The following is a 20,097-nucleotide window of genomic DNA, read 5'->3' on the forward strand; positions in this document are numbered from 1 at the left end:
GCTGCCTCCTCCCCCGCCGCCCCCCACCTCCCCCTCCCAGGTGGCTATCAGAGGGATACACTCCGCCAATTACAACGCGGCTTGTTTTGGCGCCGGCCTTGAAGGTGGTCTATGCAAGAGCAGGCTGTTACTGGTGTTCCCTCACAGCCACACTCACCGTCATGTCCCCCTCTCCCTTTACCGTTAAAGTGATCACAGAGGACAGTGCAAACTGAGTAAAGTACGGGAGGAACTGGAGATTGAAAAACACTCTGAAGTCCCCGGACTGGCTTATGACTGATGTTACGTTCTTCAGAGAAACTTACAATGCTAGGCCTTCTTCACTAGATTGCTTTTTGGTATTAGATTATCATGGTTTCATATGGTCAAATTACCTCTGCTGTACGTAATCTATTTACGGCATTATCACATTTTTGCTTTCAAATCTTGTATTTTCAATGAAATAACCACCGAAGGCCCTGATTTTATATTAAAAACATAGCTTTGGACTATACCATTTCCCGTTGAAAGGCAATACTTCTCTCCATGTGTTCCCATACCTGGCTTGTCACCCAATTTGGTGCTTACTTTCCCTCCATATTAAACACTAGTAGATGTTTCAGCACCCAGGCTAATGTGCTGCATAGCTAAATGCATATAAGGCCCCAAAGGCGAGACCGATGCATTGCAAATGCTTGTTTTAAATGGTGTAAATCGGTTCAGTAGTTCCTGAGAAATTAGAAAAAGAATGGGTTCGATATCTGTCCTCCATTGGAAACTTCAGACAAAGCTACAGCCTGAACTGCTGAACGGAATTACACCAAATTAGGCAAAAAGGTAGCCCTTGGTTCAGAAAGAGCCTCTATTTTAAATGGTGTAAATCCATTCAGTAGTTCCTGAGAAATTAGAAAAAGAAAGTTTTGATATCTGGGCACCGAGGAGGGTTCGCGAACCCTCCCGGGCACGAGCTTCACTCTGATTTGCTCCAAACCAGGAAGTGTTGGCAGCCATCTTGTGACTCAGTAGAACCGAGTTGTGTGTGCGCCTGCGTCATCGTGATCGCGATCACTATGAATGCGAAAGTGATCGCGATCGCGATGACGCACGAGTTTTCAAAGTGCTGCTGGCGGCCGGCTGCACGCGTGCACGATCGCGTGAACGCAAGCGTTAGGCCAGCCAGCAGCACTTTGAAAAGCCCACATACAAAATGTCTCTTCGAGCCTTTGGCTCAGCGATACCTAATGAAGAAAGCGGGGCAGGGTAGAAACACCCTGAACCCCTAGACCTGCTCAGGGGGTCCCACAAGGACCCCCAGGGCCAAAAAAATCATTTTTTTTGTTAAATGTCAGAATTCGTGTTGGGGTCGCGAATCCCGCCGAAAAATTGCCCCACTCCCTCAATAAAATAGGAAAAATTAAAAAACCAAAAAAGAGGCACAGGCCTGGGGGATCGGGTCCCCGGGGCTAATATAGGCCTCAGGAGGGGGGCCACGCAGCCCCCCTCCTTAAAAAATATTATAAAAAAATTAATAAATCTGTGGCCATGCCCCTGGGGATGGAGTCCCCGGGGCCAAAACTGGCCTTGGGAGGGGGGGCCACGCAGCCTCCTTCCCGCTTATTTCTTTATTTTATTTAAAAATTGGTGTCAGGCCCTGGGGGATGGGGTCACAGCACCCCTTCTGAAATAAAAAAAAAGCCGGCATTGCGCTGGAGGCCCCGCCCCCTCCCTGCAGCACTCTGCAAATGCGCCCCCTGGCGCGTTGTAAGTTGGGGAATTAATTACCCTTGAATATTGAGGGTCCCTGGGGGCCAACTAGCCCACCAGGTACCTCTAGTATGCGCCAGGGAGCTGCGTTGCAGAGAGGTGGTCCAAGGCCACGCCCCCTTTTTACACCACTTTGCAACACAGCTGTGTGGCGCTTACTGGAGGTACATGGTGGGCTGGTTCCTAGATGCACTCACTGATTCCTAGGTCTACATGCACATCCACTCATTCACCCATACAATCACTCATGCATGCAGTCACTCATCAATACAACACTATCTTATGCACTCATACACCTATACAGACACTCACACACCACCACTAATCCAGAGTTACTCACACACCTAGTCAGTCATGCAAAGAATCAATCACACTTCCATTTACTGACCTATACAATTATACACACAACACATCCCCTATTCAAACAGAAACAAATTCATACTTACTCTCTTATACAATCACTCATACAAGTACACACTCATCCAAACAGCCATTCTCACAATCACTGACTCTCACCTCTAGTCATTTATATAGTCCAACTCTCACATACAGTGTTTTTTACATATGTAGTTACTTGGACATGTACCACTGAGACATCCATTCACTCCCCTACACACCCATACACACACTCACCTACCCATACAGCTGTTTCCACATGCACTCTTGAACTCATACACCCAGTGAATCAACCATTCAAACATCTATGCACAGTCACATACCTCCCACCCACCCACACACACACTGAGGCACCCATACAAATACTCAGGCAAACAATCGATAACCCATATAGACACTCATGTAGCTACTGACCAGCCCATGCAGCAGCTTATACAACAGCAGACAGATTGATACAGACATTCATACAGTTTAGTCACTAACCCATGCATTCAGTAAGACACATGTAATCATTCACTTAAACAGTCAGTCACGCACCTACTAAATCCAACATCCAGACACTTATACACCCACTCATTCTTCAATACACCTTGGCATATATATAACACATATTTCAAATTTAAAGAAACACACAGTCGCTGGATGATGTCATCAGTGATGTTACTGACCATGTCATAAATGATGTAATATGTGACGTCATCAGCAATGCATTGCGGGGGCGTGAGTTATAGTTAGCTGAACTAACTATAACGGCGGAATTTCTATGGTTTTGTATGAGTGAAATGTCCAACTAACTATAATGTACCTGAAACCTATGGTTTTTTCAGTGAATATATATACACACACACACACACACGCAAAAAAAACCACACACATGAAGGTAAATAAGATTAAATTATAATACCCGGTAGTATTAAGCATGCACAAGCTAATGTATTTCAAAACCTTTTTGTCATGTCTATGACACCTACATCACTCCTAAAAATTCAGGCTCCATTTATTTTATTTATTTTTATTTTTTTGCTATTTTTAAAGCGCGCAAATACCCATACAGGTGTCTCGGCGCTAGTGATCAGAGAACTCCTTACTCTTGAGGGTGGTTAAACAGAGGAAAAAAGCCATGTTTTGAGGCTCTTTCGGAATTTAAGGAGGGTGGGGGCATATTTGATATGCAATGGGAGGGTGTTCCATAGTTTAGCAGTGGCTGTAGTGAAGCACCTGTCTCCCCAAGTGGCCTTTTTTGTCCGAGGGACAGACAGCATACAGGCTGTAGAGGATCGAAGTGTTCTGCGATGCTCCAATGGATGAAGAGCTACTTTTAGGAACTTAGGCCCTGGGTAGTTAAGGGTCTTGTAGGCTATGCAAAGAGCCTTGAATTTTATTCGGCTCCTGATTGGGAGCCAATGGAGCTTTTTGATGTGATGGGATACTGATGTGAATTTGGGGATAGAAAGTAAGATTCTGGCAGCCGCGTTTTGAACGGTCTGGAATTTATTGAGGACTCCTTCTTGCGCATTAAGAAGCAGAGAGTTGCAATAGTCCGTTTTTGAAAACACTAAAGTACTGATAAGTGTTTTGCCGGCTGACTGAGGTAGATATGGAAGAAGTTTCTTGATTTTTTTTGAGTGTATAGAATGCAGATGATACGACGGCATTGGCGTGGTGGTGGAAAGTCAGTTTATTGTCGAAGGTGACTCCCAGGTTACGAACCTTAGTCACCGGTTGGGGGGCGGATCCCAGCTCCGGTGGCCACCATTGTGGGGACCATGCTGGTCTCAAGCTCCCAAATGTCATCACCTCCGTTTTATCAGAGTTAAGCTTGAGGCAGTTTGATGACATCCAGGAGCTTATTGCCTTCATACCCTCCTGGAAGTTGGCTGCCACGCTGGCTCCGTTATTGTACACCGAAAGCACTAGTTGCGTGTCGTCGGCGTATGTGGTCAGGGCAATACCGTAGGATTTTATCACCCTCGCCAAGTCCGATACATAGATATTAAAAAGCGTCGGACTTAGCGAGGAGCCCTGTGGAACGCCACAGGGGAGAGAGAAGGTCTGGGAGGTGAAATTGCCCATTTTGACAGTCTGAGGCCGATTGGCGAGGAACGAAGCAATCAGGTCTTTAGCTGTTTCTCCTATTCCCAGAGCTGCGACACGGTCGATCAAGGTAATATGATCGACCGTGTCAAATGCAGCGGAGAGATCTAGGAGTATCAAGACGGCTGATCCTCCCTTGTCCATGGTTGTTCTGATTTCGTCCGCGGCTTTCAGTAGTGCCGTCTCTGTCCCGTGTCCCTGCCTAAAACCGAACTGTGTGTCGTCTAGCAGATTGTTGTCATTGATGTATTTTGACAGCTGCAGGTTCATGGACTTTTCAAAAATCTTTGCTGGAAATGGGAGACAAGCGATAGGTCTATAGCTTGCTGGGAGAAGAGGGTCTAGCGTAGGTTTTTTCAGCAATGGCTTTATGATCGCTTCTTTCCAGACTGAAGGATATATTCCTGTTGCGAACATAGCGTTGCATATGGTGGATAATGAAGGGGAAATTGCTTCCGGTATGCGGTTAAGAATAGAAGGGGGACATGGGTCAAGGGCGGAGCCGGATTTAGTACTGGCTACTAGACGTTGAATATGATCTTTATCTACGGGGTTGAAAGATAATAGAGTTGGCGAAGTGCTAGTAAGGGGAGGACTCGAAGATGGTAGGGGGGTAGATCGTGAAAAAGGCTGGAAGATGGAACTGACTTTTTCCTCGAAGAAGCTGGCCAAGGCATCGGTCAGTGATTGAGAAGCCTCTAAGGGCGGCGTCGGGGGGTTGGATAGGGTGGTAACTACCCTGAATAGTTCTCCTGACGAGTTTTTTGCCTGATTAATCTGAGTGATAAAGTAATGTCTTTTCTCGGTGGTTATCGCTCTTTTGTAGATAGCGAGGGCATTTTTGTAGTTGGATTTGTCTGCCGGGCTGTAGTTGCGACGCCATTGTCTTTCAAGGTTCCTGCAGTATTGTTTCTGCATGCGTAGAGCCTCAGTGAACCATGGGGCTGAAGGTGTTGTTCTATTTCGGTGTGATGATTTAAGTGGGGCTAGTTTGTTACAGGCCATGTCTAGGTTGGTCAGGTAGTTTGAAGATGCTATGGTAGGGTCCTGCTCAGTGGGGATAAATTTGTCCTGTATCATCTCTGCTAATTGTGATATATCAATATTTTTCCAGTCTCTGTATGTTGAACGAGCTGGTGCAACGGGGTTCGATTTAATGGAGTTTGTTTGCACTGTGAAGCAAATAGCTGAATGGTCTGTCCAGATCAGAGGGATTATCTGGGTGATATTTACAAGAGGACTGTTTGTAAATATTCCGTCTAATGTGTGACCAGCCTGATGAGTCGGGGAATTAATGAGTTGTGTTAGGCCTGCAGCTTCAAGGTCTGCAATAAGTTGCGTGGTATCATGGTTATTTGAAGTCTCAAGATGGAAATTGAAGTCACCTAGTAGCGTGAAATGGGGGGCATCAGCGACTGCTTCGATTAGACTACCTATGTTAGCTAAAAACTTAGCTCTTGAGCCTGGAGGGTGGTAAATCAGCATTCCCTTGAAGGATGATTTTGCTGATAAGCCTAGAGTGAATGTGAGAGACTCATATTCTGAACATATATGTGGTTTAGTCGAGAGTTTGAAGTGGCTTTTATAAATTATGGCAATGCCGCCACCTCTTTTTATTGGTCTGTCAAGTCTGCAAACATTGTAGTTGATGGGAGTGGCTTCTGCAAAATCGGGTCCTGAGGCCTCATCGCCCCATGTCTCGGTGACAAACAGTAGGTCAAGTTTGTGCGCATCGATCAAGTCGGCGATTTCTGTTTTGTGTTTGGGGAGGGATCTGGCGTTTATTAGTGCTGCTTGTATTGAAGGTATGTTGTTTATTGAAGGATTGCCGGAACCTTTGATGCAAGTTGGACATAGGAGTGGGCCTACGATATGATTGGAGTAGCTTAAATGAGGGAGTATATGCGGTTGATTCGCTAAGTGTCTCAGTTGTCGTAATTCATCGGTGGAATAGGTTAATCTCACCGTGAGTGTAGGAGGCCGTGATGCTGGAGTTGCAGGGGGGGTGGCCGTTGGCCCGTCCTCGGCGTGGACGAGCGCAGACGAGCTTGCCTTATGCGCGCCTTCGGCGCGCATTCGTCGCGCCCGCTGCGCTCGTCCGCTGCGCTTCCGGTTGCAGCACATTTTTATGTTTACGAGGATGGCATAGGAAGTGGGCGTGGTCAGGTGATTGGTCACGTGATTGGGCGTGTCCGCTGCTGTGAGGCGGCGTTGCCCTGGCAACAGTATGCCCTGTCAGCCCTGGATCGGCTGAGCGGTCTGCAGCGAGTGCGCTCGAATCAGGTGGGAATTAGCAGTTTTTAAAAGCAGTAAACAAGAAGTACAATTTTAAAACATGAGCGTGCTAACTCCCGGCTTCCGCCTCAGGAGTGGAGTTCTTTGAACGCGCGATCTCGGTCAGCGCGCGCTCAAATAGAGCTAGTGGGCGTGGTCAGGTGATTGGTCACGTGATTGGGCGTGTCCGCTGCTGTGAGGCGGCGTTGCCCTGGCAACAGTATGCCGTGTCAGCCCTGGATCGGCTGAGCGGTCTGCAGCGAGTGCGCTCGAATCAGGTGGGAATTAGCAGTTTTTAAAAGCAGTAAACAAGAAGTACAATTTTAAAACATGAGCGTGCTAACTCCCGGCTTCCGCCTCAGGAGTGGAGTTCTTTGAACGCGCGATCTCGGTCAGCGCGCGCTCAAATAGAGCTAGTGGGCGTGGTCAGGTGATTGGTCACGTGATTGGGCGTGTCCGCTGCTGTGAGGCGGCGTTGCCCTGGCAACAGTATGCCGTGTCAGCCTTGGATCGGCTGAGCGGTCTGCAGCGAGTGCGCTCAAATCAGGTGGGAATTAGCAGTTTTTAAAAGCAGTAAACAAGAAGTACAATTTTAAAACATGAGCGTGCTAACTCCCGGCTTCCGCCTCAGGAGTGGAGTTCTTTGAAGGTATTGAGGGTGGGGCGGTACTTGCTGTCACACTCTAAGAGAATTGCAAAACACAGCGTTTACCCTTTGCTTGATACAAATAGAGGGGGTTATAAAATACAGGGCTCACTGATCTTGTTTCCCCAGCACTTACTACACCAAGGAACATCTTTTATGTCTATGGAGCAAGTCATAACTTCCTCCCTCATCATAAACAACAGAGTCAAGGCTGGCCATCATCAGAGGAGTGCAGGGAGCTGAATAGGTGCTAGGGAAGACACCTCTAAATATGGATGGGAGCAATGGGCCCGGCTGGTGGTTACCTACCTCTCATCTAGCTATGGCGTACTTAAAGATCTGTAAGTCTAAATAAATGTCCAAGAGTATAGGTTCACACTAGTACTGTTGCCTTTTTTATATCCCCGCTAGATCTATTCATTTAGCTTTTTTTTCCCTTTCTGTTTGACGGTCACGGTGGAGCCCTTGACAATTTGCTCTTTTTCTTTACTAACCTCTAACTATTGAATAAGCAGCTTGAAAATATCTCTTCATAACTAGCGACCAATTTAGATTTATTTTGTCGTTCTATAAATATTTCTTTGTCATTTTATTCACCTATTTATGCATTTCTATTAATTTTGCACACATCGTTTGATAAAACCAATCCCAGAGATATAAAATAAACAAACCATCTCAGTTATTATATCTGAAATGGAATGCTTCCTCTCTTTGCCTTTCATGCTGCCTCGATATGACTGTGGTTTAATTCCATTATGTCTTACTATCTTGATAGTCCCTCACAAGGAATGACCCCACATTAACTGTACATCATTCTCTTTGCAGCTCTTACCTGTCCTGAGAACAGCCACTATGAAGCTTGTGGCAATGCCTGTCCTGCCAGTTGTGGTGACAGAAATGGTCCCATCGGCTGCAGCCAGAGCTGCACAGAAACCTGTCAGTGCAACAGTGGATTTCTCCTGAGTGGTGACAGCTGTGTACCTGCTGGAAGCTGCGGCTGTACTTACAATGGCATGTACTACCAACCCAAGGCAACATTCTGGTCTGACACCAATTGCCAACAACGCTGCACATGTGATACCTTACTAGGCATAGTAGTGTGCCAGAATGCCAAATGCAAAACGACCGAACAATGCATGGTGGTAAATGGCATTCTTGGCTGTTACCCTACCAGCTATGCAACCTGTACAGCCTCTGGGGACCCTCACTACACCACCTTTGATGGTTGGAGATATGACTTTATGGGCACCTGTGTCTATCAGCTGGTTGGAGTGTGCTCCTCTGACCCAACACTCACTCCCTTCACTATCAAAGTGCTGAACAACAAGCGGGGAAACAAAGCAGTCTCATGGACCAAGACGGTCACTATTGAAGTTTATGGCCAAATTATAACCCTCAGCAGAAATGCACCTTTGAAGATACAGGTTTGTAAATGGAATTAGTGCTCCATTAGTAACAGACTATATTTTGCTTAAAAGGACTAATGCCATGTCCAATATAGTACTTCTCACAATATACATAGGATTGTCAGTTAAAACTGATTATAACCAAGAGTGGATTTTCCTTTTCATTAGCAAACCAAAAAAGACAGATTTTTACAGCGCTTTTATTTCTTTGTTGCCCTTTGGTATCAAGGCTAAATGTAGCCACAATCTCTAAGCGCTTGTCTGTGAAAGATGCTCTAGCTATGACCAGCTTCGGTAATGCTAAGCCGCTTAATATACCCTTTTGACTATCCCTAGAGTCCCTGAACCCTCAGGATCTTCTTCCAATCCCATTGATGTGTAGTGAGCAGCAGGGTCTTAACTAAAATCTCAGCAGGGTCTCAGTCTAGAGTAAGCAATACAACCATGATGGCATCCTCCTTTAGTGAAAGCGGGACGTAGCTTTGCTTTTTGCAAGCTCAGGTATCAGAATTGCGGCAACAAAGATCACTGTGCATATGGATACATCCAAATCAATGTCCTCTCAGAAAGAACTCCACCTTACACCCTTGTTCTTAGTTTTGTATTGGGGTGGAGTGAAGAAAACATGCCTAAAAGAGCAACAGCCTCTATCAGAAAAAAATGAGTGGAATTTTATGAACATATTCAACACCACATGGGCAGGCTCAGACAAGGTCCATCGCTGGTTTTATTGAAACAGCACGCATTTACTCAGAAAATCTACATATTATACTATGTGCTGTACTCTGCGGAGCCCAAAAGAGGCATAGATTGCACTGTGTTGAGCAGTATGTTCCTTAACAAAACCAGGTGAATTGACCATTTCTGAGGCTGCACTTTGACATAGAACCATTCATTTTATAGCCCCAGCATCAACAAGTTTAGTGTTCAACTCTACTATCTTAACGCCAAAATGAATCTTGGAATTTATGATACCTAAACAAAACTTTACAATAGCATTAACCCTACAAACAAATGTGACCTGAATAATGGAAACATGTTGAGCTGTGCTTCTTCATTCCCTCAAAATAGAAAATTCGCTAGAATAGAAAGTTGCACTTTGTGCAATTCTCACACTCCTTCTTCTGTACTACCTTTAACGCTGCTGCATAGAATGGCAAAGTTTGCTGTCACTAAATGGCCAATAGCTTACAGTCTGCATGCAGGCATTTCATCTATTGCAAGGAGAGCAGGTAGGGATCCAAATCACACACTAGTAATACATTTATAATACATGGGATTCTGTAATCTCTGTCTAAACGTCATGTAATCAGTGACTTGTGATGCTCTGAGTCACCGATTATAAAGAAAAGACTTCAGAAATCAACTATTATAAGTTATTGCAGCCGAGTTCTGACGTCACAATGCCTGGTGCTGGAACCAGCAGCCGAGGTTAAAGGCAAGTCAGGTCGTGGAGCAGCTTTGTAGAGAAACAAAAATGTTGCTTTTCTTTCTACTGCTCTATTTTGAAAGCTTACAATGAGAAGCAGAGAGAATATGTTTATTTTTTGCATTCCTTAGAGAAAACCTAGAAGCTTTCTGCATGTTTCAGCACATTCCGAGCTCCTGTATCTTTTCTGCTTTCTTAAAACTAACTTGTATTGAACATGTTCTAATATCTGTTTGCAACAAAAATCTAACAGGTTTTTGATATCTATAATTTTGTACTAGTGGTTTTATTTTTAGTCGTCGTATTTGTGCGATAAAGTACCCCCTGGCATACATGATAAGGATATTGAATGTCAATTCAGAGTTGTATAACCTTATACAGGAACTAGGCTATTAGCATCATTCCTCTGTATGGTTATGGAACTCCTTGGGGACTGGCAGTATCCTTATAATGTACAGAAGGGGGTCATTTATCCCTTATATTAGCCCAGTCCATTCTCCTTCATCTAAAAAAAAGAATAGAGCAGTAAAAGAGCAACAAGCACCAAACAATATATAGATCATGCCCTAAGTAGAACATCTTCATTCTACTGTGTTTTTTACAATTTGTTTGAGGAATAGATTAGAAGAACATTGTATTAAATGGTCACATTAACCTTACATCTGCTGCAGTCAAATATGAATGAGGTGCAAAGATAACTCCATTCCTGGACATCTTTTACTTGGGATGAGACTAGGCTCCTGGAAATAAATGTTTGAGTGCTGGGTGATGAGACAGGAATAAATTAGAGGCAGTGCCTAGAAAGAGGAAATTCAAGGAAAGGGCACCAAGATGAGAGCTAGGAGCAGGTCACAAGAGAGGTAGAATTGATAATATGAATTAAGGAGGGAAAAAGACAATAAAATGACCTTTTTAAATGGAAAATAAACAGCCTCATGCACTTTTCACAGGGTAAAAAAAGAGTTGCCACTGATAGTTACTATGTTTGGAAAGATTTGAAAACACTGGAAAACCCTCAATGGGATTCATAACAAAAACAACTGCAGACAGAAAAGCCTAGATATAGTGTAAGGTTGCATTATGCCACTAGGAAATTCGGAGTAAAAACAATGTGGCCACAATACATGCACTCTAGGGTGCAGTAGATAGTCTTTCAGATTTACTATAGCTTATTAGTCAAAAAACACAGCAGATTCAATCACAAATATAGGAAATAGATCAGTGAGGATACAAAGAGAGGTGGGATAATCATGAGCTTCTCATATTGTTGGGTAACTAAGGTTCATGATGCCATACACTCGTACTTTATTGTGTGCTACTAGACAGACTGAAGGTTGCATGGGCACAAGTAAATATGTTCTAATAGATAGAATGCCCACCTATTTATTGAGGGGCAGTGATAAGAGACATATGTTGGGAGACTAGGACAATGCAAGGATCTAGTCCTGCTGCATGTAGAAATATCCTAATCTGTCACTGAAAGTGCCTCCTTTCTATTGCTCTGAGGTCGGGGATTATGGAAAAACACCAATTTATTTAATTATTATAGTGCTGCTATCCAGGGTGCTTCATGTCAAATTAACCATGAGCAGTACAATTCAGAGAGTCCAAGAAGATTCCCTCACTTTGCTACAGTCAGTATAATGCTAGGGTATAAGCCCGTTTGTAGGAGATAATGACCGATCAGGAGAAGTGAAGTGTTAGTGATGGAGTCTGAAAAGTTAAGCGAATAATTGAAAAAAATGGTCAGCGTTGGATGTGTGTATTTTAACTTTCAATGTTGTTCAATTGAAAGGTAATGCCTGATACAGCTGATTTGATATGGAAATATTCTGTTGTCTTTTGTATAGGTGAATGGGGTTTTTGTAGCCTTACCCTTCTACTTTCAGAAGAACCAGATTGTGGCCTACATCAGCGGCTGGAACGGTGTCATCAAGACAGATTTTAGTCTAAGTATGACATTTGACTGGAACAGCGTACTGAAGGTGACTCTGCCGAATACTTATGCAGGAGCAGTTTGTGGCCTCTGTGGCAACTACAACAATAGGAGAGATGATGATCTGAACATAATGAATGGAGCCAAAGCAACTAATGCGGTTAAATTAGGGGAGGGATGGAAGATTGGAGATGTTTCTGGATGTTCATCAGAATGTTCTGGTGGATGTCCTATATGTAGTGATCAAGATTTGGACCAATACAAGGTCAGGAATTATTGTGGGATCCTCTTGGACCGTGGGGGACCTTTCAGGCAATGCCAACAAGCCGTCAATCCAACACCTTTCTTCATGGACTGTGTGTTCGATACATGCCAGTACAAGGGAAATCAAGTTGCCCTGTGTGATAATGTTCGTGCCTATGTAGTAGCTTGTCAAGCCGCGGGAACCCTGATATATGATTGGAGAACAACCACATTCTGCAGTAAGTTTTGATTTCTTTTTAGATTCCTTCACGATTGACCAAAATTATGTTTAGAAGATCTTCCCTGATTATTGAACAATGTTGACTGGCTAGTGCATAGTTGTTTCAGTAAAGAGTCTGTTCTGGGCTCTTTTGAACCCTGAAAAATATTTCTGGTGCCTCTTCATGTGAAAAGCGTTGTATTCCTATGACCATTATCCTCACCTTCTGCAGAAGTTGATCAGGGGTGTAGTTTGCTCTGCCTCTCTACTGTAAGAGTTAAGTGCCAAAGTCCTGTGCTTACCCATCAATTTTTGTATGTTAGTAGGTAGACCCCAGTACACCAGAGGTAAATGACCCCATGTAGGAAATTGTCTTTTTGATTAAGGAGGGTGAAGACCCTTCTGAAGCAACAACCACAATCGGTGTCAGGGTGAACCCTCTGGCAGCTTGACACAAAAGCAGTCAGGCTTAACTGAGAGACAATGTGTACAGTATTTATGCAGCACTCAAACAGTAATAAAGTGAAACACAACAGAAAAAAACCCACACCAATTTTGAAAAATAGAGTAAAATTCTAATAAATCAAATGATACAAGAACAACAAAAACCCAATCAGTAGAACTGGAGAAATGCACTTTTAAAGTGTTAGGTAAGTAAGACACCTAAAAGCACAACGTGCCACTTGTGGTCATCTTGTTGTGCTAGACCAGGGGAAAGTCATAAGTTCAGGTAGACTGCGATAGACTGTTGGAGGCCGTGAAGATCAGAGAGAGCCTCGGGGATGGATGTAGCTGTAGCACGAAGAGCAGGCCAGGCATTTTGATGGTTGTCACTGTAGCTTGAAGATCCGGTCTGGCGTCGCAGGTGGTCGTTGCTGGAACTTCATGTTGGCGGTCAACATGGGCTGTCACTGTTGTATTGCAAAGTGCTGATCTCACATTGCCAGTCATTGTAGTGGTTGTTGTAGTGTGAAGAGTCGGATTCATTTGAGCTTTCCATTGGCGGTCGTTGCAAACCAATCAAAACTTCAGGATTTTACCTTTTTTTGGCAGAGGAATGCACTCTAATGCCAGCCAAGGGTCCGGGACCTGGGGAGGTATCTCTTGGTGATCAGGGATTCATTCTAGCAGAGGCCAGCAGGGCACAGGCAGGACCAGTTGCAGGTTCTGTGACAGCAGATCAGCTGGGCAGTTCAAGGAGGCCTCTGGAGCTTGTTGTAACCATGTAGCTCAGAACAAGAGGAAAGCCAGCTAGCCTATGGAGTCAATCTGGTAGCCCTGGGTTCAAGGAGAAGGTCCAGTCTTCCTTCCTATGGCAGCAGAACAGTCCTTCCAGCAGCAGGGCAGTAGAGCAGTCTGTCTTCCTAATGTACTACAGGTCTAGAAGTAATAAGATGAGTGATTCAAGAGGTCCAATATGTATACCTGGTGCCAGCCTTTGAAGTAGGTGGACTTCTATACTACCCCCACATCTGGTCCTGGAAAGTTCCTCCTTTCCCAGCTAAGGCTCCAAGTAGTCTAGGGTGACAGATGGCTAGTGTCAAGTTTTTTGAGTGTGAGCTAAAGGCAGCCTTGTGAAGTGCAATTGGGGCAGGGAACAATTCTGCCTAACTATCCTGGCAGGATGGCCCATCGTGCAAACACCTAGTCCCCCGTTATCTCACTGTCTGGGAAGGATACACAAAGGCCAGCTGCCATGCTATTTACAGTCCTGTGACCCAGGGCACAGGCAGCAGGCACCAAATGTATAGGACAAGAAAATGCTAAGTTTCTAAAAGTGCATTTTCAAAATTGTGTCTATTCAAGAAGGTTTTAAATTACAATCATTTGAGCATAAACATATTTTTCCTACCAGCTCCCGAAATTAAGTTAACACTTTGTAGGTGTAATAGGGCAACCCATTGTGATCCTATCAGTGGGATAGGACTTGCTATGTATTTCACTACCAGTACATGTAGAACTTAAATCCACATGTCCTACTGTTCAAATTACGTGCACTTTGCCCTATGAGCCTTTAGGGCCTAATTGAGGGGTGACTTATATGTACTAGAATGAAAAGTTTTTGGCCAAGCAGAAAGTTTGTTTTGCCAGGACAAATTGGTATTTTAAAACTGCACTACAGGCTGTGGTGGCTGGCCTGAGATATGTTTGAAAAAACTAATTAAGTGAGTGGCACAATACATGCTGCAGGCCCACTGGTAGCATTTAATTTACAGGCCCTGGGTACATGTTGTGTCACTTTACTAGGGACTTAGAAGTAAATTAAGTGTGACAATTGGGTGTAAGCCAATTTAACCATATTTAAAGTGGAGAGCACAAGCACAATGGCACTGGCTAGCAGTTGTATAGTGCACAGAGTCCACTCCTAAAGCCAACAAAAATGAATTCAGAAAACAGGTGGGGTGAAGGCAAAAGGTTTGGAGGACCATCACCGAATGGTGTGAGAGCTATCACCCATTGTTGTTACAGTTGGGGACCAGTAAATCCTGAATGCATTGCCTCTTCCCTAAATAAGGTCTGACACCTTGGCAGAGTGATGGAAGGAAGGCAGGTGTAAGTTAAATACAAGACATCCACCCCTGGATATTTAAAAACGTGAGGTGAGAGTAATGCATGGAAGGTCATATTGAGCATGCAGGGATCGTGATTGTGTTGTGGTTCTGATGTGAGCTTTCCCCTTTAAAAGTCGAACTCTTCCCCGGCGGGAGGTCACCTGAGCCAAAAACACAGGAAACCAGTAGGGGCACTGCTCGTGAAAAATGAAGAGGCAACAGCTGGGGGTTTCAGACAGGGTACATTTGTGACTATCCTCCAAACTCCAAATCAAACTCTATATCCTGGACATTCCCTGGTGACATGGATGATGGTTAGTTCTTTTTTGAAAGGGGTCACCGTTCATATTGAAGAGGGCTCATGACAAGTAATGTGATTTATATTAATTGGAAACCAATAAAGGAAGTCAGAGTGGAAGTCATTGCATGAAAAGAACCAGATCATATTAAATATATTTGTAAACATTTAATTTGCCTTTCTTAGTGGAAATACTGATTGAATTAAGTGGGGATGTGTTGCAGGATCTCCGTCTCCCTCACTTTTGCAGATTGCCATTGATCTCTCTATAGACCTTGCTTCTTTCCCACCTTTTTGTGGGATGCTGCATGCACAATAATGATCACAGTAGAATCTATACATGTGCTGGTAGAAATGGGGGTCTCTAGTTGGCAGTGGCTTGCACAGTTTCAAAGTAGGGAGCCTTCCATCCAGTGCGGGTAAGGGGATTACACACCCAAGATAACCACTGCTCATCCACTTGGTAGCTTGGCATGAGTAGTCAGCCCTATCTCAGAGGCAATGTGTAAAGCATTTCTACATAAACACACAGTAACACAATGAAAACACTACAAATGGACACCACACCAGTCTAGCAAAATAGCCAATCTTTACCTGAATAAAACAAGAAAAACATGACAAAAATCCAATGTACATAAGCAAAGATATCACTTTTAAAACGTTTAGAATAGTTCAGCCATAGAAAACTATGGCTGTGTCACTTTTATCACAAAGTACCTGGGCTGAGTCAAAATCAAAGACAAAAGTAGGCGCTGGGGAGGTGAGGTGCTGGAAAAACAAAACAATGCATCTGTTCCTGACTCCCAGGGGAGGTGATGAGTTGGTTCCTTACTGCCAGCGGAGGTGATGTGTTGGTTCCTCACTGCAGCGCAGGGTAGGATATGTGCCAGTTCCAAACTGTCAGGGGAGGAGATGTGTCGGCTCCTTACTGTTGGGGGAGGTGATGAATTGATCTCCAGACATTCTGCCTTGGTTCCTTACTACTGGGCAATGATGATAAAGAAAATGGTGCACAGGTGCGATGTGTCGAACATTTGGATGCTCTGGGTCGATGCAGCAGTGGCTAAACAGGTGCTGCATCGATTTTCCAGCTGCATGGCAGATGATGCATCGATTACTTTAGCCACACAACAGGGCCTGCGTCGAAGTCAGTGCGGGTGTCTCGGTCGTACTCAAGACTCAGGCTGCAGCGATCTTCGGGCCACACAGCAAGCAATGCATTGGTTTTTCAACTGCACGGCAAGACTGCGCGGGAAAAACAGGCATTGAAGGTCGTAGCATGCTTTTTCTTCACTTTACAGCAAATCCACCTCCAAGGGCCCAGAACTGAAATTGGCACCACTTGGCAGGTCAAAGCTCCCAGCAGAGGAGTTCAGGGGCTAGAAGTGAAGAACTTGATGGCCCTAGAGACTTCTCAACAGGAGCCAAGCACACACAAGTACTTGGAGAACCCTGGCCAGCAGGACACAGAAAGCAAGTCCTTTCACTGCCCAAGATGCTTCTGTCTTGCTGCTTCTAGTAAGCAGTAGACCAGCACAAAGCACAGTGGCAGGTCCCCTCCTTCAGCTTCTACAGCTTTTCACCTTGGCAGAATGTCCTCTTAGTCCAGAAGTGTACTGAAGTTATGGTGCCACAGCTCCAGTACTTATACCAGTTTCTGCCTTTGAAGTAGGCAAATTTCAAAGGAAAGTCTTTGTAGTGCACAGGGCCCTGACTTTACCTGACCAGGCTCTAGACACACCATAGGGGGGTGGAGACAGTTTTGTTCGAGGACAGGCGCAGCAGTATTCAGGGGTCAGTGACAACTCCTCCTGCCACACTAGCTCAGGAAGACCCATCAGTCTCTTGATGGGCCATCAGGATATGCAAGGCGTACCTCAGTTCCTTTGTGTGACTGTCTAGAGTGAACAGCCCAACTGTCTAAACCATACGTGGATTGGATTTCACAGGCAGTCAGAGGCACAGAATGGTAAAGCAAGAAAATGCCCACTTTCTAAAAGCAATAGCAACAAGGAATTTGGCCCTAGGCGGCTGGACGGGGCCGTAGTGAACTAAGAAAAGAGGGTGGGGTTGTCCTAGCCGTCACATTCAAATGCTGCTAAAACAATTTAACAGACTAAAGGCCATCAATTCAATTGATATGGGCTTGAAGCATTTATTTGCTACATCGTTCTGTACACTTTACTCCACATTTAATCATGGGTCAGCTAAGTGCGGATACGTTTCAGTCAAGAGCAAATTAGAGCAAATTATAGATATATGGAATCCAAAATATGTCACCCGTGCTGTGATTTAAAGAAAAACAGTAGTGAGATCACCACAAGTGTACAAGAAGAGTTAATGGCTTAAAAACATACTTCAACTCTGCCTGGTCAATAAAAATATATTCACTGGGGTTTAAGGCAACGAATAAAACAAAGATATACAGACTTTGTGATGAAGTAATGTGATATAGCAAACAATACATGAAGCGTGATACATAACAACAATTATCTAAACATTATATCACCAGTCTTAGTTCACAAACAGAGCAGCTACTAGGACAACCTTTAGCATCCACATTGTGTAACAAATTCAAAAAGCTGCTACACACGGGAAAAAGAGACATTAGGCCCAGTAGTGAGACAATTGAAATAACATTTCTACTGGGGGAAACTAAATAAAAGCGAAAGTCCCCGCATTGTGTAATGCCAACGCGTTTCGATTCCCAAGGTGGTTTGTGGGATTCTCTCCAGGGCTTGGACTTGTTTATCTAAGAAACAAAAAGGAGTTATGAATTATACACAAGGAGGGACACTAAACTTCCCAAGTACTCAGGTTATGTGGTGATTTCTCAAAAGTACCTGATTGAATAGAGAAATAAATTTGCACGTTGCAGGCGAGAAGATGCAGGTTAAAATGTGAATGGCACGATCTAAAATGAGAATGGATCCACCATCAGTCATGCATATGGTTTGGTAAATGTAAATATTTTGTAACTGGAGGAACAAGAAAAGGCACTTACTTGTGCCAGACGGGCACTTATTTGCGCCAGACGGGCGGTGCTTTTACAAATGGTATAAGAATGCTTGCTCTCGGTTAAATGGAAACCTAGTTGTACTTTGGTTTGACGACCTATAAACAGAAATTAGTGCTACATCGATAGAGTATCTAAATAGTTACATTGTAGCTTTGTGGGCTAAAGGCAACACTTACTTTCACCATGCTTGCAATGTTTTCTTTGATGCTTCCTTTCAGCTCTCAGTCGGTTCAACGGCTGACCATATAGCTTGAACAGCGCCCCTCCGCTGCAAGTTTCACAAAGCGGTAAAAAGAGTTGCTTTCTTCAAAGTTCGCACAGAAACGGACCGCATCGCGTCTCTCTGTGTAAACAGGAAAGGACGTGTCAGCGTGTCTTATATTCTATAAACAGAATTAAGCGCACCCGTGTAGTAAAAGTTTGCAGAGTCTTACTTGCAATCGGCTGTGAAGGTCATCGAATGGTGTCTCATTCCCAGTTTCTTCTAGAGAATGCTTCCAGGTCACAGGAAGTTAAAGAATGACCTGATCCCATTGCATTATGGTTAAGTGAGTTTGTGAAGCTATTGAAAATGAGTTGTGCCCTAAGTAAATCAGAGATAGAAAATATATATATATCTTTTTAAAGGTTTGTGTGTACATTGGTATTAAAATATATACATGGTTCCAAAGAATATTTGATTCATGGTGCAAACTGGAAATGCAAAACCTGGAAAGGAACTGTTTTAGCATTTACCTTTTTCTGACATTTCATTTAGTCCTCTGGTGATGCTATTGAAGCGAGCTGTCATGTAGGCTTCTTTTCTGAACAATGAAGCCTCAGTGTCACCCCCTCTTGGTGATGGTTTAATGACTGATAGCACAGTCCATTTAAACTCAAACTCGTGGTGATTGGAGTCAGTGAAGTTGTTCACCAGAGGTGCTGATACAACTTTATGTTTTCATCCTCAATCGGTGTTGCGCTACGTGTTGACAAATCTCCTGTGTAGTTTTGCTAATGTTAATTCTTGGGCGGGGACAAACAATTGCATAAATAAAGTTTTTTGTCTTGCAGTTGGAAAATTGTTTCCTTGTCCACTTAGTGTCATCCTGTATGAAGTTAATACCCACTATCGTGTTACTGCAATTCATAAAGATACCACATTTATGGTGGCCCATCAACGGCTTTATATTGAACATTGTTCTGAGGTCTTTCTTTGTACTAGAAGGGGGTAAATACGCTCTTACAATTCTTTCTCCAATGCTCATATTCTTCTTCATAGCAAAGAGAGGGACATCAATCTCAATTTCAGAATTCTGTATAAGGTGCCAATTTTTCCATATAATTGACCGGAATGCAACCGTGCGTGGGCAATATGTCGAGACACACACCAACTTCCCCATCTTGGGTTTGACTTTTTTGATAAGTAAAGACTCTATTGCTGTGCACCATGCCCGTTTGAATGCAGGTTTCATCAGTTTATTTGGGTACCCCTGTTCCTTCATCTGCTCACAGAACACCTCCCCATGTATTTGGAAGTCATTATTACGGGAGCAGTTCCTTCGGATCCTAAGAAGTTGCCCATAAGGAAGGTTGTCTTTGAGGTTCCTACGGTGGAAACTGCGATAATGCAGGATGGCATTCTTGTCTGTCACCTTTTTGTCTGCAATGTGCAAATTTATTTCTCTATTCAATCAGGTACTGTTGAGAAATCCCCACATAACTTGAGTAATTGGGAAGTTTAGAGTCCCTCCCCATGTATAATTCATTCCCCCTTTTTGTTTCTTAAATAAACCAGTCCAAGTCCTGAAGAGAATCCCACAAACCACCTTGGGAATCGAAACACGTAGGCATTACACAAC

At 43.9% G+C, this 20,097-nt stretch overlaps 1 protein-coding gene across 1 annotated transcript in view; it reads left to right on the plus strand.

Moving 5' to 3' along the window:
• The window catches only part of LOC146809137 (IgGFc-binding protein-like), a gene marked incomplete at its 5' end in the record, with an annotated part of 458,615 nt that overhangs the window by 199,486 nt on the left and 239,032 nt on the right, over positions 1-20,097 (plus strand). Inside the window, 2 exons of the mRNA XM_085615951.1 lie at positions 7,979-8,577; positions 11,839-12,406. Of these exons, the coding sequence (XP_085472077.1) occupies positions 7,979-8,577; positions 11,839-12,406 (1,167 nt within the window). The remainder of the gene's footprint in view (positions 1-7,978; positions 8,578-11,838; positions 12,407-20,097) is intronic.

This window comes from Triturus cristatus, chromosome 7 (genome assembly GCF_964204655.1).
Source record: "Triturus cristatus chromosome 7, aTriCri1.1, whole genome shotgun sequence".
NCBI lineage: Eukaryota > Metazoa > Chordata > Amphibia > Caudata > Salamandridae > Triturus > Triturus cristatus.